The sequence below is a fragment of the Malus domestica genome, chromosome 04 (genome assembly GCF_042453785.1).
Source record: "Malus domestica chromosome 04, GDT2T_hap1".
NCBI lineage: Eukaryota > Viridiplantae > Streptophyta > Magnoliopsida > Rosales > Rosaceae > Malus > Malus domestica.
In genome coordinates this window covers 28,683,756-28,702,906 of record NC_091664.1, presented here as the reverse complement: position 1 = coordinate 28,702,906, position 19,151 = coordinate 28,683,756, and the positions used below count along the sequence as shown (strand labels likewise).

At 36.7% G+C, this 19,151-nt stretch overlaps 2 protein-coding genes and 1 long non-coding RNA gene across 5 annotated transcripts; all 3 read left to right on the top strand.

The window, feature by feature from the left end:
• Positions 1-1,085: 1,085 nt before the first annotated feature.
• On the top strand, positions 1,086-7,502 carry LOC103434099 (uncharacterized). Its single transcript, XM_008372409.4, has 11 exons — positions 1,086-2,139; positions 2,410-2,478; positions 2,726-2,947; positions 3,062-3,340; positions 3,437-3,505; positions 3,950-4,432; positions 4,511-4,588; positions 5,137-5,301; positions 5,396-5,612; positions 5,710-6,057; positions 6,836-7,502. The coding sequence occupies exons 1-11, from the start codon at positions 1,159-1,161 to the stop codon at positions 6,946-6,948; spliced, it is 3,024 nt and encodes a 1,007-aa protein (XP_008370631.3). The 5' UTR covers positions 1,086-1,158; the 3' UTR covers positions 6,949-7,502.
• Positions 7,503-10,605: 3,103 nt separating this feature from the next.
• LOC103433959 (serine--tRNA ligase-like) lies at positions 10,606-14,849 on the top strand. Of its 3 annotated transcripts, XR_001789798.3 has the most exons (11): positions 10,606-10,896; positions 11,070-11,140; positions 11,774-11,935; positions 12,018-12,123; positions 12,295-12,488; positions 12,750-12,853; positions 12,939-13,122; positions 13,463-13,642; positions 13,911-14,125; positions 14,345-14,391; positions 14,517-14,849. XR_001789798.3 is itself a non-coding variant. In XM_017331723.3 (10 exons), exons 1-9 carry the CDS (start codon positions 10,764-10,766, stop codon positions 14,118-14,120), a joined length of 1,344 nt encoding a protein of 447 aa, XP_017187212.1. In that variant the 5' UTR covers positions 10,606-10,763; the 3' UTR covers positions 14,121-14,125; positions 14,517-14,849. The 3 variants fall into 3 exon arrangements, 2 of the variants coding, with proteins under 2 accessions (XP_017187212.1, XP_008370495.1); XM_017331723.3 differs by lacking the exon at positions 14,345-14,391; XM_008372273.4 differs by lacking the exons at positions 14,345-14,391; positions 14,517-14,849 and having other exon boundaries at positions 13,911-14,307.
• Positions 14,850-15,956: 1,107 nt separating this feature from the next.
• LOC103408551 (uncharacterized) lies at positions 15,957-17,211 on the top strand. The gene is made up of 2 exons (XR_011580216.1): positions 15,957-16,534; positions 16,842-17,211. It is a non-coding gene; the product is annotated as an uncharacterized lncRNA (long non-coding RNA).
• Positions 17,212-19,151: the final 1,940 nt, after the last annotated feature.

Sequence of the window (19,151 nt, the reverse complement as noted above, 5' to 3'; positions counted from 1 at the left end):
GTTGTACTAAAATAAAATAATACCTATTTATCGATTTTTCATTAACGTAAAATCCTACATACTTTTCTTGACAAGATATCATCTTCTGAAATGTTTTTAATTTACGTATAGAAAGACTCCAACTTGGACTTTTTTATATACTTTGGATCAACTAAATTAGATTGTCATTCTTAAATAACCTAATTCTTACTAAACTCATTTGTTCTAATTGCATTTTAAGTTTGGTCCGTTAAGTTGAGAAATTTGTGAGTGGGAGGATTACGTGCATCATCCCTTCATGTTACAGTATATGAATTAATCACACCATATGACGGTTAGTCACTAAAAAACTTCTCAAATACATCATTATACAGTGATAATCTATTCACATATATAAAAATCTAATTACTGTTGTGATTCAGAACGTTCGCCCATCATAATTTCAAATCTCCTGTCCTAATATCGCTTAAACCAAAAAGAAAAAGAATTTAAATTGCTCAAAAAGTTTAAATAAAATCAGATATTAATATTTGAAAGATTTGAACATTTTTTTTTCTTTTCTAACTACCTCTATTCTTCTTCTTCTTCTTCTTCGTTTTGTCAAAATAAATTATGTTGGAAGAACAATTGCTACAATTGGAGTCTCGCAATTCATCAAAATGTGTAGTCATTTTCATCTAGTACGTCATAATTTTGTTAAAATGAGTTATGTTGAAAACACCATTGCTATAATTGGGTTAAAGTTGAGGGACCATTGCTACAATTGGGTTAAAGTTGATGGATCATTACTCTAATTGGGTTAAAGTTGAGGAACCATAATTTCTCTAGTTTGATTAAAGTTGAGGGACCAATGGTAATGAATTTTTAGTTGTGGAACCATAGCTGCACGTTTTAATAGGTTGAAAGATCAATGATAATTGTTTTTTAATAAATGAACAATTACTCTAATTGAGTTAAAATTAAAAGATAATTGCTACAATTTACTTTCTTTTTTTTTCGACAAAAGTCAATAAAACAAATCGCGTTTAGCTTAGCTGGATTGGGTCCTGTCCACGTCATTCTCCCGCATGCGTCCAAATCGAACAAAACCACCTTAACGGAAACAACATCCCCCCATAGACACACAGAAAAACAGAGAGATAGAGAGGCACACACAGAGCTTCAAAAGCCCTCGTAGCAATGGCGGAGGTCGACGACGCCGAGGACTTCGGAGACTTCAAGTTCGTCACCGCCGTCGATCCCAATCCCAAGATCAACGGACGAGATTCGACCGTCTCGGACGACGATTGGGGCGACTTCGTTACCGACAGCTCGAGCCAGATCAAAGCTCAGGTCGTGCTCTCCAATGGAATCACGTACTCCCAATCACCTCCCGCCCAAATCCCCTTCGACCCTTTTGGGTCTTTCAATGTTTCTAATGGGTCGGCGCCGACCAGACCCGAGACAGAGCCAATCCGAGTTGAGACTGAGCCCGCGAAGGTTGATAAGACTCGGTGGGTGAAGCCGCAGGGAGCTTTGCCGTTGTCGTTATTTGGGGAAGAGCAGGAAGAGGAGGAGTCTAGTGCGGGCGAGTCCAGGGTTGGGGACATTGCAAACGAGGGATTTGCGAAAAAGGAGTCGAATTTGAATGTGAAAAATGTTGGGATCGATGATTTGATTACGAATTTGTACGGTCAGAATCCAAAAATCGTGTTTCGAAATGGGTCGGATTCGAATTTCGGCTCCGGCGGTCCTAATTCGACCATAAAAGGGTTAAATTTCATTGCAAATGGGATGGATTTGAAGTTTGATGCTCCGATTCCGAATGGAGATGGAAAACTTGGTGGTTTTAATTTGGGTGCGAATGGTTTTGATTTGAAATTTGATGGCGTGGGTTCGAATTCGAAGACAAGTGTGTCGAATTCGAGTTCTGGTGGTCCTACTTGGGTCAAAAACGGGTTGAATTTCAGTGCAAAAGCACTGGATTTCAAGCATGATGCTCTGGTTCCGAAAGAGAAATTGGGTGGCTTGAATTTGGATTCGAATGGTTTTGATTTGAAATTTGATGGGGTAGATTCAAATTCGAATACAAATGGGTTGAAGTTGAATTGGGAGGAAGGAAATGAGGACTTTGATGAGGAGGATGATGATGGTTGGGAGTTCAAAACTGCGGATTTGAAGGTAAAAGTTGTTTTCTTTTGTGATTTTGATGTTCTTGTTTAGATGGAGTATGGACTCTGTTTGGTTTCTGAGAATTCTGAAGTGAGAAAAAAGTAGAACTTCTCTTTCTCTATATGGTTTGAAATGCGTATTGAATTCTAGGCGGATTTGTGAGGAACAATTCCATTGGCTTTTAAATTTTCTTATAAGTATTGCTGAAGATTACCATTTAGTGGGAAAAGGCTTTGTTGTTGTTGTTGTTCATTGCTTTAATTTTAACTTTCATATCAGGAACAAGGGGTTATGGAAGTAGCAGGATCAAAAGCGGAATCAAATGCACACGTACGACCAGAAATCCAGGCGGGTATTGTTTATTGTTGTATGTCTTGTTTATTTGTTGTTTTTGTGTCCCGCCATGGAACTTCTCTTGGAAATGCAGAACTTAATATTTCAATCACCCTCTGTTTCTTCTGGTGTGATTTTGCATTTGCACACTCAAATAGGGGACTTAGATTTTCCATTTATATCGAACTATAGCATACCATTGGACTTTGAAAAAAATGCCTGTTGGTTTGGTCCACCAAGTCTGACATTTCGCATTTTGAAGGTTGACGGGAAGTGGCAAGCAAATACCAGAGGAAGTGGATTTAGTGGGGGGTTTTTATTTGATTTCAACCCTAAGCCTGTTACTCAAGATAATTTTTTCTTCGATCCACTTTCAATAAGCAAGCAGAACAATGCTGCGGATAAACCCAATTCTACTCCAGTTAATGGAAATCTGTGGGAGTTCAAGGATGCATTTTCAGAAACTGGACCAGAACATAAGTTGGTGAGTTAGTTTGATTTTTTGTTAATTTATATTATTTTCGGTAGTTCTGATCTGGATTACTGAAATGTTGACTTTTAAGGAGCGTGTCTTGTAATACTTAATTTTTGGTTGTAGGAAGAGGCAATGGCTGCCAGTCCTGCTGGTGTTGGAGCTCATGCTCATAATGATTTTTTTGCTGCATTTCATGGGGATTCTAGCAAGTCTGGAGCAAGTAACTTTGCATTTCCTTATATCCCGAGTTCTGGTAGGAAAGATGGTGTAATCTCAGATTCACATTCCAGTGGCAAGAAAGAGGACAACGTAAAGGAGTTGAGTAGTTCTCCAGATGTTGGTTCTGATGACGATTTTTGGGAATTTAAGGATGCATTTTCCGGATCTGGATCAAAGCTTGAGGTAGATGATTCAGCTGACTTCGTTTATATACATGTTTTTCACTTACATTAAAAACTTTCAAGGAATGGGAATAAACTTATTTCCATTTTGGTGTAGGGGGAGCCAGTGGTTGCCGGTAATTCTCCCACCAGTATAAAACCATCTGCAATGGGTGTTGAAATCCAGGTATCCATTCCTGATATCTCTTACACATTATTGATATAGTGAAAGATTGTTGTTGCTGCCCCGTGGACATAGGCACATAGCCAGACCATGTAAATTCTTGGTGTTATTTGTCTTGGTTATTTTGTTTTTGGTTTCCTGAGTTTATTTTGTTTTTCCTCTTCTTAAACATGATATTCATAACATGCTTATCATCTGTAATTGTACACAACATTTGGAAACTAGGAAAAATTTCAACTAATGGATGTTCTTGAATCATCTAAAGCAGCAACTTTACCATCTTGGTGTTAAAGTCATTGTACTAGTATGCACTAGAATTCTAACTCCTTTTTGTCTCATCAATGCTTAAGCTTCTTGTTAACAATTTGAAAATGTTTGTGGTTTATTTATGCTCTATGAGCAAATGCTCCATACTAATTTTTAATTGTTTTCTTTTCTTTTTTACAGCACAATGAGGTAACACCGGCGAATCATCGGCGAGCCTTGCCCCTGTCCATTTTTGGAGATGAAGAACCAGAGACTGATGATTCCTCAGTTCAACAAAATATTTCTACTCATACAACTGCATCCCACCAAGTAAATACCAAAAAAAGCCCTGCGTCCAATCTATCCATCACCGATCTAATATCAAGCTTGTACAGTCAAGTGGACCAGAACTCTAACACAATTCATGTGCCGAAGTTAACTGATAATACTATACATACTGCCCCAACCTTTTTGGAATCTGATTTTGGTGATGATTTTGATGAAGATTCTTGGGAATTTAAGGATGCTGTTTCAAGAGATCAAAACCAAACTTCTATTGCTACCTTTGAAGATTCACCTCAAGATTCTTCTACTAAAGTCCATCTAGATAATTATGTGGATTTATATTGCAAACTGAAGGATGAAACATACTGTCTTGCACTCTACCATCTTGAAAATAAAAAGGTTAGTAATTTGCTCAGACAAACTTTCTGTTACGAAGTTTTTAACAGTATTAAGTATTTGAAATGTGCATTTTGTTAGAAAGCTCAAAGTGGTGCTACTCTTTCTGGTGAAGATACAACAGTAGATACTCTGGAAGATCTGGAACAGGAAATCCAGGTTTGTTGCTTTAAATGGTCGTTTTATCTTTCTTCCTTTATTTTTTTTATCATTTGGGCAGTTTACATGTCTTATGAGGCTATGCCTATGTAAAACTGAATCGACATGTTAGGTAGTTGGTCTTCATAGTATGGACTATGGAGCTCGGTTTTTGAACGAGTGCTTCTGTTAGGTTTGTAATTTTCTAGTAACTTCCTGTTGTATCTGTTGTATAATAATCTGCATTAGCGAATAAAATGGATGTTTTTTACTTCTTGTCATGATTTATAATACTTCTTTAATGTTTGGAGTCTGGACTATCTTGAGAATCATCATATGTGAACAGCATGAAGTGTGACAATCAGGAACTGATGTTGGTGGATATACTTGCCCAAAAGAAAATGTTGGTGGATATAATCGACTTAATAAATAACTCAATTCTTTTTTGTTTGAGATTTCAAACATTCGTATAGGGATTGGATGATTTATGTATGGTGCTTAAATTAGTAGTTTTGTTGGGCATAAAACTTTGTTAGTTTTTGCTAATTTCTTGTGGTCCCTTGTTATAGAAATTGTACAGTGAACTGCATCAACACAATATGATCTCCGATCAATTCCAGTCAGGGAATCTTTCTTCAAGAAATACACAACTTCATGAAGTTCGTGAACTTCTACAAGATCCAAAGGTCCAAGTTTTTGAGTCAGAATATAAGTTGTTGCAAAGATTGTCGTTGGTACGTGCCTTTACATTGATATGAAGTCATGAAAACTTCTGTATAACTTATAAGTGGACTTTGCTTGACCCTGCTTGTATTTGGGTTTTGATAGGCAGAGAATGATTTGAGATCTGCCGTTGAACTTTCAATACACGCAGCATCCACATTAAGGATTCTTAGATCGGGATCAACTGAGGAACAATCTATTTACATTTCCACCTGGTCTCGAATAGTGTCCGTTTGTGCTGAAGAGTTGAAACATGGTTCTCTAATTTGGAGGCAATCATTAGAAGCGAATGTTCAGAATCAAATACTATCCGAACCTCAAGGTACCACATAAGAAATTGTTGTAGATGGATTTCATAGTTTATGTTACTTTTCAAATTTTGTGATTACTTTTTTGTTTTATCATTTTTGGAAACGCAGGCAAGCAGTATATCCTTTCCCTTGGAGAAATTTACAGAGTAGTTTTAGTTTTCGAAGCGTCTGCCAAACTTTACAAGTCATGGATTCTATTACATTCTTCAGACTGTTCTAGCTTTTTTTCTCTTCTAAATGAGTGCTCTACTTTATGGTCAAGTTCGGGACTTGATGAAGCTCTCAAGAGCATTTCAGATGCAGTTGATTTTAAATATGATGGGACCATTGCGGAACTACTAGATTCCATGACATATATTCATCATCTCGATGCATTTGCTCTCCAAAACCAATTTGTTGTTAATGACCAAGAACCTATTTGTTCGCTGTCACTATTAACTGCAGGAGCCGTGCCAGGTATGCAGAAGTTGATTTTGATCACCGTTATTTCACTACACCTGGTCATGCCAGAGAGCTATCTCAAGTCTTTTGGTGCTTGCATTGTACACGTCCTGTAAACTTTTGTCCACTTGAATGATCCTTACCAGACACCAATTTCTTTTTCGCGTCTCATTAAGAATTTGATTATTTGAGTCAAACAAGTAACGTTATGGAAATTTTTTAGGGCTCTTTTGTAAGTGCTTTTAAAATTGCTGAAAGAACTTTTGGTGAAAATGTTTTTGGTACCAATCCAAAAGCACTTGAAGTGCTTCCTGCAATAAGCACATAACTGATGCTTCTTCGAGGAAGCACTTTAAGTGCTTTTGGAACCCAAATGTTTTTTCCTAAAAGTGCGCTTTCAGTCATTTTAAAAGCACTTCCAAATGAGCCCTTAGTTTTTAGAGACAGATACTATAGTGAGTTTGAAATAGTCCTTTTTTCAGTTTTACATTTCATCAGCTTTAGTATCTTGAAACTGTTGGTAGTTTGGTCTTTACTCTCTTGGGTGATAAACTAGGATTCCTGAGATGCATACTTGGTTTACGTCATCTGGTACACTCGGTCTTTTTTCTCTCAAGAAAAGTGTCATAACACCATTAGCAGTTTAGGCACACCCGCTCACTAGTAAATGTGCAAGGCAAGCAACATACTACATTTTCACATATGAAATGCTCGCCATTTTTCCTAGTCATCTCGAACCTATGTTTTGTGTTTCTGCTCCTTTTAATGTATTAGTTTTGTTTGTATGTTTCAGGTGTTAAAATGGTGATGTGGAATGGGGAAAACTACTTGTTGAAACTGGCGAACTTATGGGCAAATTTAATTAGTCCTAATCCTCCGCAATTGCCCCACGTGCGTCATAGCTGATCGGAAAATCATGCTGGAGGAATCAACGAGGACTTTCGATGTGCTCTTTGGCTGAAAATAGCCACTACATCTCTCAGTTCTCTCTAGAACGTGGCTTTGCCGGAGCGAAAAGCATGACGATCAGTGAGAAAGAAAGGTAGTGACTTCTCAACAACACGATTAGGAAGTAATCGGATACTTCCTAATCCGAAAGACAGTCGGCTGCTCAGTTTGATCCAACCAAACCGCGATCTGATCCCTTAGTTTCGAGCTTGCCATTGTGTTTTGTGGAGCCGTTGTACTATATCGATAGGATGTAGAAAAGGTTTTTTTATCGATGTCTGTAGTTGTGTGTCCGAAGGTAAAACCGGGTGGATAAGAAAAGCATCCTTAAACCCCGTTTTAGAATTTTGAAACGAGGAAACAAAATAGGCCATAAAAACGAGGTGTGGAGAAATTACCAGTCAAAAGCTTACACAAGGTGCAAAATGCAAATATAACTTTGTGTGTGGTAGTACTTTGTAATATGTTCTGTATTGTGTTTTATGACATTGATGAACTACAAGATTGATCCATTTATAACGTAATATTAGTAACTAAACACGTGTTATGGCATGTGTGAAATCTGCAACATCGCATAACAAATTCTAAGGTTCGACAAGCAGACCTTATATGGTTGTGCGGCAACACAAACATATAGACTCTCGTTGAATGCAACCAGCCGTACAAAATAACCTGCCCTACACCTATTACTGGACTTCAATTTTAGTCATTCAAAGTAACGAAGAAAACCAACATGTAATATGACTTGGGGTGAACAATGGAGAATTTCTCGATGCGGTGGTCATACAAAGCAGAACTTAACTAATCTTGTTGGAATGCTCTAACCTCAACCCACATTTAGCGCTAAAGTGTTCTAGTGACTAGGATCTATACATAAAAACCAGAGGGACGATGAAACAAGCACTTGCTTGAAACGTGAAACTAAATATTATGTCCAAATTTTCCGGTTCTGATCTGATCAGTTGTGTGTCAAAATGATGGCATTGTATAATGATGTTTGATCCCGAATTCGCCAAATCCCAGTTGAGCAAAAAACACTCAGCTGCAACCTCATCGTTGCAACCGCATCTGGAAATCTATCTGTGATTTGTAGATGGAGGAGCCGACATTTATTTTGTCAGAAATCTCGACGTTCTGATTCCATTGGAAGCAAAAATAACTCACTCAAATTTTCTTGGATCTAGGCTTCTGCAATGGTCTACCATACGTAGCTCTTGATTATTGTGAGTTTGGAACATCAGTTGGTTTAGCTCCCACTAGTTCACTTACGAGAATTCGGAACATCAAGTGTTAAAGCTCTCAAATTTTCTATAATCCGGGGACTATAACGAGTTGGGACTTGAATTAGTTACTGAAACAGGTATGGTGGACAAGGCTAATGACATACAGTTTGATATGCACAAGTGAGAGATTTAATGTGTAAAATGAGTAAATGTATTTTTGTTTCCTCCAATATCCTAAGTTTGAGTTCGAAGAGAAAATAGATCAATTGAGTTGTCATCACTCCAATGTTTGCGAATATGAGTGTTGCTCATGTAACCATGGCGGCTAAAATGTCAAATTTGAAAAGAAAAAAAAGAAACTTATTGTGTGCACCGTCATCCCACCAAACTGTAGAGAAAGTTTATGTATCTTACTCATTTTTCTGTCAAATTTGGATCGCAGGTGGGCGATTGTGTTTGTAAAATGAGTGCAGTTTCCCCAATATCCTAATTTTGTAATTGCAACATTTTTGAATTTGTATATAGGTATTACAACAAAGTTAACATATGCTCAAAAACCTATCTCTCAACTTTCTTTTATCTCTTGTCTAAATGTATGTTTTGTGTTGTCTAAATGTATGTTTCATGTTTTTCTTTTCATACGAAAGTGATGCAACAACATCACCAATATGAAAAGATAACAAGTCATGCATGAACAATTACCATCACCAAAATCTGTTTTTCCAAAAGATAAAGAGAGGAATCATAAAACTAAATGCATTCTCAAGTTCAAATCTTTCTCCCCAATATCACTTGTGTAAAAAAAATAAAAAAAACTCTACACAAAACGTCAATTTTCCCAAAGACATAGTTTTTCTATTCGTTATAAAGAATTTTGAAACACTTAACAGCCAACTTACCTTCACTGGCCTTCAGGTCACAAACCAAACCCAGAGCTAATGGTATGCTATATAAGTTATTAGACACTGGTGTCAACTACAACGTATATTCCAATCATTGTTTTAAAAATCTCCGTCTAGCGCCGTCTAGGCCTGCCTAGGCGTTAGGCGGCTAGCCACCGCCCCGATTAATGCCTAGGGGTTTGAAAATTTATAAATGATGCTGATGAGGCGCCCGCCTAGCCTGTCCAAACCCGCCTAGATACATGCCTAGGTTGCAAAAAATAGATAACTTTCCTTTTGCATTTTATTATTTCCAATAAATTGTAAGAGACTTATTGAACACTTAAATAAACACACATTATATGTTTGCTCTCTATGTTTTCATTATATTCCAATACTTCATAATATATATATATATATATTTATTTATTTATCACTCTATTTTATAGTTTATGATAAAATTATATATATTTTAAGTATAAACAGATACTTATTTACACGAAATATAATAGATTTACTTAAATCTGCCTAGTCCGCCTAGGCGCCCACTTAAGCTCTGTCTAGTCATTCAGGTACTAGGTTCCAGCTCGCCACCCGACTAACATCTAGCGTCTTTTAGAACCTTGGCTGCACTATAACAGAAGATGCAGAAATCTTAAGAATCGCCGAAGCGCAAGACTAATTAATCCTAAGTTGGCCAAACTAGATAGTTATCGTCTTTCCCGATCTTCTTTCCAGAGAGTGAACTTAGTGCGAGTGGCTTTCACAGGAACCTGTTGGATCAAAGGTGTAACAGGTGCTGCTACCAGAGGTGTTTGTTCATCTGAAATGTTGGACAAGAGCAAATGCACACTCTCAACATATTCAGTCACATTCACACTCGAGATAATCCCAAAGAGCGTATGTTGCCCATTAAAGACCAGGGATCATTTGAAAAATGCTTTTAAATGATTGAAAGCGCTTTTAGAGATAATAGTAACAGTTATGTGCTTCTTGTTGAAAGCACTTCAAGTGTTTTTTTCATAATTAACTTATATTTTAGTAAGGTTTAGTTCAAAAACTATTTTATCAAAAAGTTTTTTGAGTCGTTTAAAAATACTTATCGAACGATCTTTGTAAACTTTGTGTTATTTTTTCATCAAACCATGTGAACTCCATATACTCGAAAGTGCCTAGCTTTTTATTAAAAGAAAACTTTCTTTAATTATTTTTATATGATACATTTTATTATATAAAATGAAATTTTATTAATTAGCATGAAAATTATTTATTTTGAATGAGGAAAATTTAGTAATCAAGTGAGTTTTAATTTCGATTCAAGTGAACTAGTAAACAACTTGTATAAAACTAATATCATTCCTACTTCGATTTCAGATAGTTTAGTAGACAACTATAATGTGAATCTAATTATATTTATTCCTCAACCCAATTTCTCCTCGATTTAGATTAGTAAACGAGTCATTAGTTGTTTCGGAAAAGATAAAAGACATGGGCTTTGGGAAACCTGGATTGACCCAAATCATGGGCCCAAAAAAACTAGGGTTTTAGGGGTAAACTACTCTCATTCAGTGACTGTTAGCCTGCGTTGTTCTTCTGCAAAGCTTCCAACTTTTTCCGATTCCAAAATTTCCATCCGCAGTCGCACACTCGCAATCGGAGGAAGAGAAAGATGCTGGACATCAATCTGTTCAGAGAGGAGAAGGGCAACAACCCCGAAATCATCCGGGAATCTCAACGACGCCGGTTCAAAGACGTTGAGATCGTCGACGAGGTCATCCAGCTCGACATAGAATGGCGCCAGCGTAATCTTCCATCTCTCTATATATATCTATCTCTTTCTCCCTCTAAAACCTTGAGTTTTTCAAAAATGTCTATAAAAAATCTTGAGTTTTTCATAAGCATTGAGATTTGTTTTGAATGAATTTGATTAGGATTAAAGTATTGATTTTTGTGGTGAAATGATGTGAATTTTTAGGTCAATTCGAGCTCGAGAGCCTTCGGAAAGAGTTCAACAAGATCAACAAGCGAGTTGCTCAGCTCAGGATTGTGAGTATTTCGTCTCTCTGTTAATTTTATTAACTGAATGTTATCTTGATTCTCGGGTAGTTTTACGAAAATGCATTATTAGGGTTCTTAATCCTGAAATTTTGGATTGTAATTACTTGTAAAAATCATATCTCGGTTCTCGGCGCCATTAAGTTAGGTCTGTTTCAGTATATTTTCCCACTAGGATTTGTTTGCCTTGATTTCCTGTTGCTAGTTTAAATTACAGAATTTTGAGAATTTGTTTTCAGATCGTTGATTTTGAAAAATAAGTTCAATCGATTTTGAAATGGATTAGGAATTTGCTTAACTAGGGTTGGTGTGGTTGCATGGAATTGCAACGGTGATGGTGATGCTTACTTGAGTGTTCATATTAGTATGTCTAATACTGCACTCGTTGGCATGTGAATGTAATGCAGACCCCTCTGCATATGCAGATATGAGAATGAGTGTGGAAACCTAGGTCACTAAACCATGAATAAGATTTTTATTCTCTCTCTTAAAGATTAGAACAGATTCTTATATGCCATCAAGTGCGGTTTGACTGAATTTGTTTTCTTTAAGTATGCATGTGTCTTATTGAAATATGAGTATTTTTATTTATGGACTGAATGTTAAAAAATTTTGGATTGAAAGGCGGGAGAGGATGCAACTGAGGTGATAAAGGACACAGAGGACAATAAAAGGTTGGCGGCAGAGAAAGAAGTTGAAGTGCGAGAAGCTTTAACACAGTTGAATTCAAAATTGGAAATCGTTGGAAACCTTGTGCATGATTCGGTTCCCATCAGCAAAGATGAGGTAATGATTTGGCACATCGATTTTGCTTTTACCATTGCTCTATGTAATGCTTATTCTGATGTGGGGTTTTTATGTATTTTAGGAGAATAATGCTGTGGTTAGATCATGGGGTGACAAACGAGTGGAGCCAAAACTAAAAAACCATGTTGAGCTTGTTGAGCTTCTTGGGATCGCAGACTTGAAGAAAGGTATCGAGTCCATTCTGTTTCGGGGTCTATGGGGTTTGAAAAGAATTGAAAAAGTTATGGATGATTTTACATTTTTACTAAACATGGCATGGGAATATGGCATGTATAATCTCCAGATTTGCCTAGTTCTGTACTAGACTGTTTTTAACTCAATCTGCTTAAAATGTATAGGCGCTGAAGTGGCTGGAGGTAGAGGTTTTTACCTGAAAGGTGCTGGTGTACGCCTTAATCAAGCTCTAATAAACTTCGGTCTTGATTTTCTTGAGAAAAGAGGATATACAGAACTGCAGACCCCATTTTTCATGAGAAAAGATATCATGGGGAAGTGCGCTCAATTAGCCCAATTTGATGAGGAACTTTACAAGGTAATTTCTGGTAATATTTGCCAATAGTTTTTGTTTTATAGGGCCATATAGAGTTGGCACCCATGCTTTAGGTCGTATTTTGTGAAATTTTAACTTATAAATATGTGGGCTTTGTTTCGTGTTAATTTGTTAAGAGACTAGAATTTTTTGGTATTGTGGATGTTTTTCATTCTAAAGTTTTAGTGAATCCATCATTGAAATCATATTTTCTACATTTGGTTTACCTTATGTGAGGATGACTAATTTATTTTTGTGGAACAGGTTACTGGTGAAGGTGATGACAAATATCTGATTGCTACAGCTGAACAGCCACTTTGTGCATATCATCTAGATGATTGGATTCATCCATCCCAGCTACCCTTAAGGTAGTAACATGCTGTTGGAAAATTCATGTATAAAAGATGATATATTTATTCTGCTCATTAATTTTTAGGGTTTTTTTTTTCTCAGATATGCTGGATACTCATCCTGCTTCCGTAAAGAAGCTGGTTCACATGGTCGAGATACCTTGGGAATTTTTAGGGTTCATCAGTTCGAGAAAGTTGAACAATTCTGTATTACAAGCCCAAATGGCAATGACTCTTGGGAAATGCATGAGGAAATGATCAAAAACTCAGAGGAATTTTATCAAGCGGTATAAATTTATTCCCTGAGGACTTTCTTGTTTCCTTATCATATTTTTTTATTATTTTGTCAAGTCTGGAAATCGCTATTTAGTGACTCTGTCACTTTGGAGTGTCAAATGGCTTCTATAGCACATAGACCATACTTTTAGGTTTGTGTTTATTATACTTTTAGGGACGAAAATATTTAAATTGCATGTTTGCCATTGTATTGGTCAGAGAGATTGATGCAACATCAATCCCTGCTTTTTGTGGAAGAAAGTCGGATACTTTTTTATGGATAATGTAGATGTGCATCTTCTGTTTATACGTGTCATTTCTAAGGTTGATATTTTGAATTGTCACTTTCAGTTAGGGCTCCCCTATCATATTGTGTCCATCGTTTCTGGTGCTTTGAATGATGCCGCAGCAAAGAAGTATGATCTGGAAGGATGGTTTCCTGCATCTCAGACATACAGAGAGCTGGTTTCTTGTTCAAACTGTACGGACTACCAGTCAAGAAAGTTAGAAATTCGATATGGGCAGAAAAAGGTAGGTCCTTGGAAATCTGACGTTATATCACATTTCTGATTACTGCGGACTGTACTCCTAATTAACGTAAAGATTTATAATTTGTGCCTCAGAAATTTAATTGAAAATAAGATGAATAATACTTTTACAGTAGGTCATATACCATTGAACCCTATGCTCTGATCAAATTTAGGAAAAATTCTGTTCATATGGTTTTAATTGAACATAGAATTTATGATTACCTTTTGAAATATTGTATTTTACTCATTGTGCCCTTGTTCTTTTGCAGAGCAACGAGCAGACAAAGCAATATGTTCACTTATTGAACTCGACTCTTACAGCGACTGAGAGAACTGTATGCTGCATTCTCGAGAACTACCAGACTGAAGAGGGTGTAAACGTACCGAAAGTTCTTCAACCCTTCATGGGTGGAAAGGAGTTCTTACCATTCAAGGCCAAACCAGCCCCTGAAGTCAAAGGGAAGAAATCGAAGGCCTAAAATTCGTAATTTTTTCAGTCTTTAATGAAGAATAGATTAACAAGAGAAGTTCATGATACATGGCGTGCGTAAACTCTTCTGATGATTGTTTTGAGAAACCCTGAAACCCAAATTCCATGTCTTCATCTTTGATGTAATGAATTAAATATATTCAGATCAACTTGTTTTGTTTTGGTTTGTCCTACAAGATTCATATTTTGCCTTCTGATTTCTGATATGCACAGTTATATCTGATGAGGAGTATGCTTGCGCCGCAAGAAACCTTAATTACGTAATGTTTAACAGAGTTGATTTACGTTGAGTTTTACTTTGAACATTGAAAGGGTAAATTGTTCATACATTCTGCAGTCGCATCGTCCCCTTTCTGATAGAAATCTATTTTTTCTTCTGCTGCAGGGTTCGCCATCGCCACCATGATCATTTGAAACAAGGTCGTCAGGAATTCACATCAACGTCGATTCTCAAAGCGTTTGAAAAGCCGTTCTTCAACTTCGTCCGGGGATTCGGTTTGAAAAAACTGACGATGATGTTGAAATGAAGAAATCAAATTTCTTTCCCAATCGCTTTTCCTATAAGCTGCTTTCAGTTTGCACCCGCATTGGAAATTTTGCGTTGTACAGAATAAATCGTGACAGCCTTTTGGAGCTTCATTTCTTTTTTATTATTTTTTTAATTTTATTTTTTAAAATGAAAGTATGAGTAGGAACTCGTACTTAAAATTTCTCAAAATTGTTCGTTGTCAATTTATATTAGTTCGTATTTATAATCAGAACCGTTCATATTATAAATCACCCTTTAAAGATCGCTTCTGCAAAAAATCAATTACAACTAAGATTGTTTAGTCATCAAACTGTTTAAAAACAAATTACCAGTATTGGTAAAAGTATTATAAACCGTCTATGTATTTGCTACAATAGATTGACTAGATGACCTTAGTTTTAATCTATTTTTTTTGCAAATATGATATTTACAATGTGATTCATAGTATAAACGGTTTTAATTATAGGCACAAAGCTCTGTAATTAAAATACTAAGAGTTTTGAGTAGGAGTTCTACTTATTTTTTAGTAGCCAAATATTGTTCAATTTTTTGCATGATTAGGATCAAAATCGTGGAAATTACTGTATTTGCAATCTTGCTTTGCTGTCGAAGTCAAAAGCGCGATGATTTTGAAGCATCAAATTTTAGATTATCTTTCTTGTCCACAATATGACATGGAGATTCCCATTTCCCAGCTCATATGATCTTGTCTATTTCCCTACTTTGTATGGTTGCTTCAATAATTTTATGTATTCAACATCAAAGCCACCCATAGTTTTGTTGATTGGAATTGAGCATGTATAATATGATTTTATATCCCTTTTCTCTTTCACATTACACACGAAAAAGTCACGTGAAGAGAGTTTATATCTCCAGTTACATGTAAGAATTATTGCCGGGATTTGAAAAAAGTGTTTTATGAATATAATAGTAAGGCCATTTCGCTGAGCGAAGCTCTCGAGCCTACTTAAATATGTTACGGTTACAAGCCTAGTCTACTAAAATAGGGCTTTGAGGGGACAAGGGAAGGGAAGAAAACACAAAGATGGTCACTCCTTTAAGGAACATGACTCTTTCATTCACTTGCTCATGAACTTGCAGTTTTGCCAGAAACGACGAAGGGGCAAAGCTGTCTACGAAGCTTCGCCTCTTGCTTTACAGAAATTGTTAAGAACTGACTGATGATTAGATTCTCCCGGAACGCTAACTAAGCTAATAAATAGTATCATTTCCCTTCAATCAAATCAATAAGCTTGTATCATATTTGTTACTCTTAAAAGAACTTTTCCCAATAAACTATATGCTGGATATGATATTTATACTTTCGAATTTGCAGTAACAAAACTCACATTTACCAGAGGCCAAAAACATATAATTTCTTGTAAACCTATAAATCTAAGGTTCTCAAAATACATTGTATATATAAAAAAAGGATCCAAAAAGTACAAAAAATGTCTGAACTTTCCTGACAATATAGGAGCTTCTACTTCTACTAAGCAAGATATTTGTGTTGTTCTGGAAAACCTACCTATTGTGGAATGGGTCAGGAGAAGACGGCACTTTTCTGTTGCTTGTGGCAAAAAAACCTTCATCTGCTCCAATTGAGTTGAAAACTCGAGGCTTCCCCAGATTCTCCACCTTCTCGTTTAAACATCTAGCTCCGGATACGCCGTCATCGGGCAAGCCGGAGATGCCCAAGAAAATCAACAGAAGGCCAATGGCTTGATTCCTTGTGATGAACATGGCTTCCGTAGATCAAAAAATGCTGTTTTTGTCTCCCTTCAGCTTCTCTTTAAGCAAAAATGCTGGCTTCTTGTTCAAACTGTACGGACTACCAGTCAAGAAAGTTAGAAATTCGATATGGGCAGAAAAAGGTATGTCCTCGGAAATCCGACATTATTTCACATTTCTGTTTACTGCGGAATGTACTCCTAATTAACGTAAAGATTTATAATTCGTGCCTCGGAAATTTAATTGAAAATAAGATGAATAATACTTTTACAGTAGGTCATATACCATTGAACTGTATGCTCTGATCAAATTTAGGAAAAATTCTGTTCATATGGTGTTAATTGAACATAGAATGTATGGTCTACCGTTTCCTATATAAAAAAACATAGAATGTATGGTTACCTATTGAAATATTATATTTTTACTCATTGTGCCCTTGTTCTTTTGCAGAGCAAAGAGCAGACAAAGCAATATGTTCACTTATTGAACTCGACTCTTACAGCGACTGAGAGAACTGTATGCTGCATTCTCGAGAACTACCAGACTGAAGAGGGTGTAAACGTACCAAAAGTTCTTCAACCTTTCATGGGTGGAAAGGAGTTCCTACCATTCAAGGAGAAACCGCCCCCTGAAGTCGAAGGGAAGAAATCGAAGGCCTACAATTCGTAATTTTTTCAGTCTTTAATGAAGAATAGATTAACGAGAGTAGTTCATGATACATCGCGTGCGTAAACTCTTCTGATGATTGTTTTGAGAAACCCTAAAACCCAAATTCCATGTCTTCATCTTTGATGTAATGAATTAAATATATTTAGAACAACTTGTTCGGGCAAAGATTTCTCTGGATAACACTCCTTGGACCTCAGCATAGCTCCCCAAGGAATTGGCACTTTAGATGTTTATGTTTGGTAGTCGAGCTCTTGCTTGCCTGGTGTGCTACAATAAGAACTTAAAGTTAGTTTTGAAAGGTGCCTTTGTGGGGCCTTAGGTGTAGGCCTTGAGGCTCGCAATCAAAACTAACTAAATGCTTAGGCGTGCCACTGCTATCTCAGTATAGCAGATGTAGAACAAGTGTGTTTTAAGTTGATTACTTGAGCCCCAAGTTACCCTAACTTCTTGTTATCAAAGGATTGTCACATATGGGTTAAGTCTGTATTAAGTTCTTTTTCTTGCCTTGTAAGCAAGGACTTTTAGTTCATGGTCTTGTATGTTTGAATGAAGGGAGTCCAGAGCCCCTTAAGTTATTTGTTTGATCCTAAACTGCTCTTAATGAAAACATATCCATTAAGCTAACCAAATCCAGATGCAAATGGGACTTTTAAAATAGAAAAACAAGTGGAAATAACTTGAATACATGCTGGAGAATACATTAAGCAATAGATCTACTAAATTAGAAAACAAACAAAGAGCTTCGGGCAAGATTTCACCTTGTCTGGCAAGGTTGAACTTCTTGCAGTCATTTCTCTTTGAATTTACAGGGGTTATATGCTAAAAAGGGATGGATGGTAAACAAGTTTACACGAGGGAATCAATACTACAACACTAAGGGAGGTAGCAAAGCTTTTATACTAGACAAGAGATAGCTTTTCTAAAGAACTATCACTAAAAATACTGAATCTGGGATGATTTTAGTTTTTTGGATGCAAATCTGGTTTGATAGCAAAGTTTCTATGTTTGTTTGTTTGATTAGTTAAGTGTCCTTTGTCTCTGGGTTTTGTCTTCCCTTTTATAAACAATTTGGCATGATTGTTGTAGCTTTTGCTCTTACCCGAAAGCACTTGGAGGGTAGTGAGTCATCAACTTTTTACTAGTAATGCCATTGGAAAGTGTTCTTTGGCTGATAGTAGGTCAGTCTCCATTACTTGTCATTTCAATTATAGACATGTGGCTTGTATCTTGGCTGAGAAGGCTTCAATTTGTTTCTGGGCTTGATGCTGGGCTTTGGGCAAGTCTCTCTTTTAGTTGGCATCCTTGGGCTTTCCTTCATTCAAGCCCAATATTCAAATATTAACCCAAATAGTGCCCCCTTTAATCATTGTTGAGTCTGCAAATCGAGGCATTAATGATGATTCAACAGCTGTCGCATGCTTTTACTCGGGACTTGCACCATTTAAAACAGTCGTTGGTTAACTAAACATTTGCACTAACCCACTATTTTAAATGTTAAATAATTGTCTACTATATAATCTTCACTTAAATCCTTTGGCCAAGTACCTTAGCAATTTTAATCCTCCGAGCTTCCAAAATCCCAGATTTCTCAAAACCTTTAGAATTCTTTTGCTCTCAATTCTTGCCCCTTATTCCCAATCTTCTTCTCATATTTCTTCCAAACTCAATGGCACCCAAAACTATTCAATCTGCATATGAGTCTTGCGAAGGGATTGCTACCATGCACCATTTGCTCAACGGCCTTCATCGCCCTCGGGCTGGCCTCAATACTTCTCTTTTCTTCGATGAAGAGGGAGTACATTCTCTAAGACCTACCTGGACCTCCAAGGTCCCTATTTCAGTGGAAAACAACATGCCCAAGGCCACCTGGTTCATTCTCAACCTCGTACTTGGCTAAGTCGGGCATTTCGGCCTCCAAGTGGTCGAACCATCGTAGGGGTTTTCCTTTGATGAAATACAAAGGCTGGACGTAGTGGATAAACAAGCTCGAGCCTACTTTCAAGCAAAAGTGGATGAACAATAACATATATATGAGCTGATAATGCTCTTTAAGACCACCATAATTGCCAAGCCTGAGTTACTGACCACAAC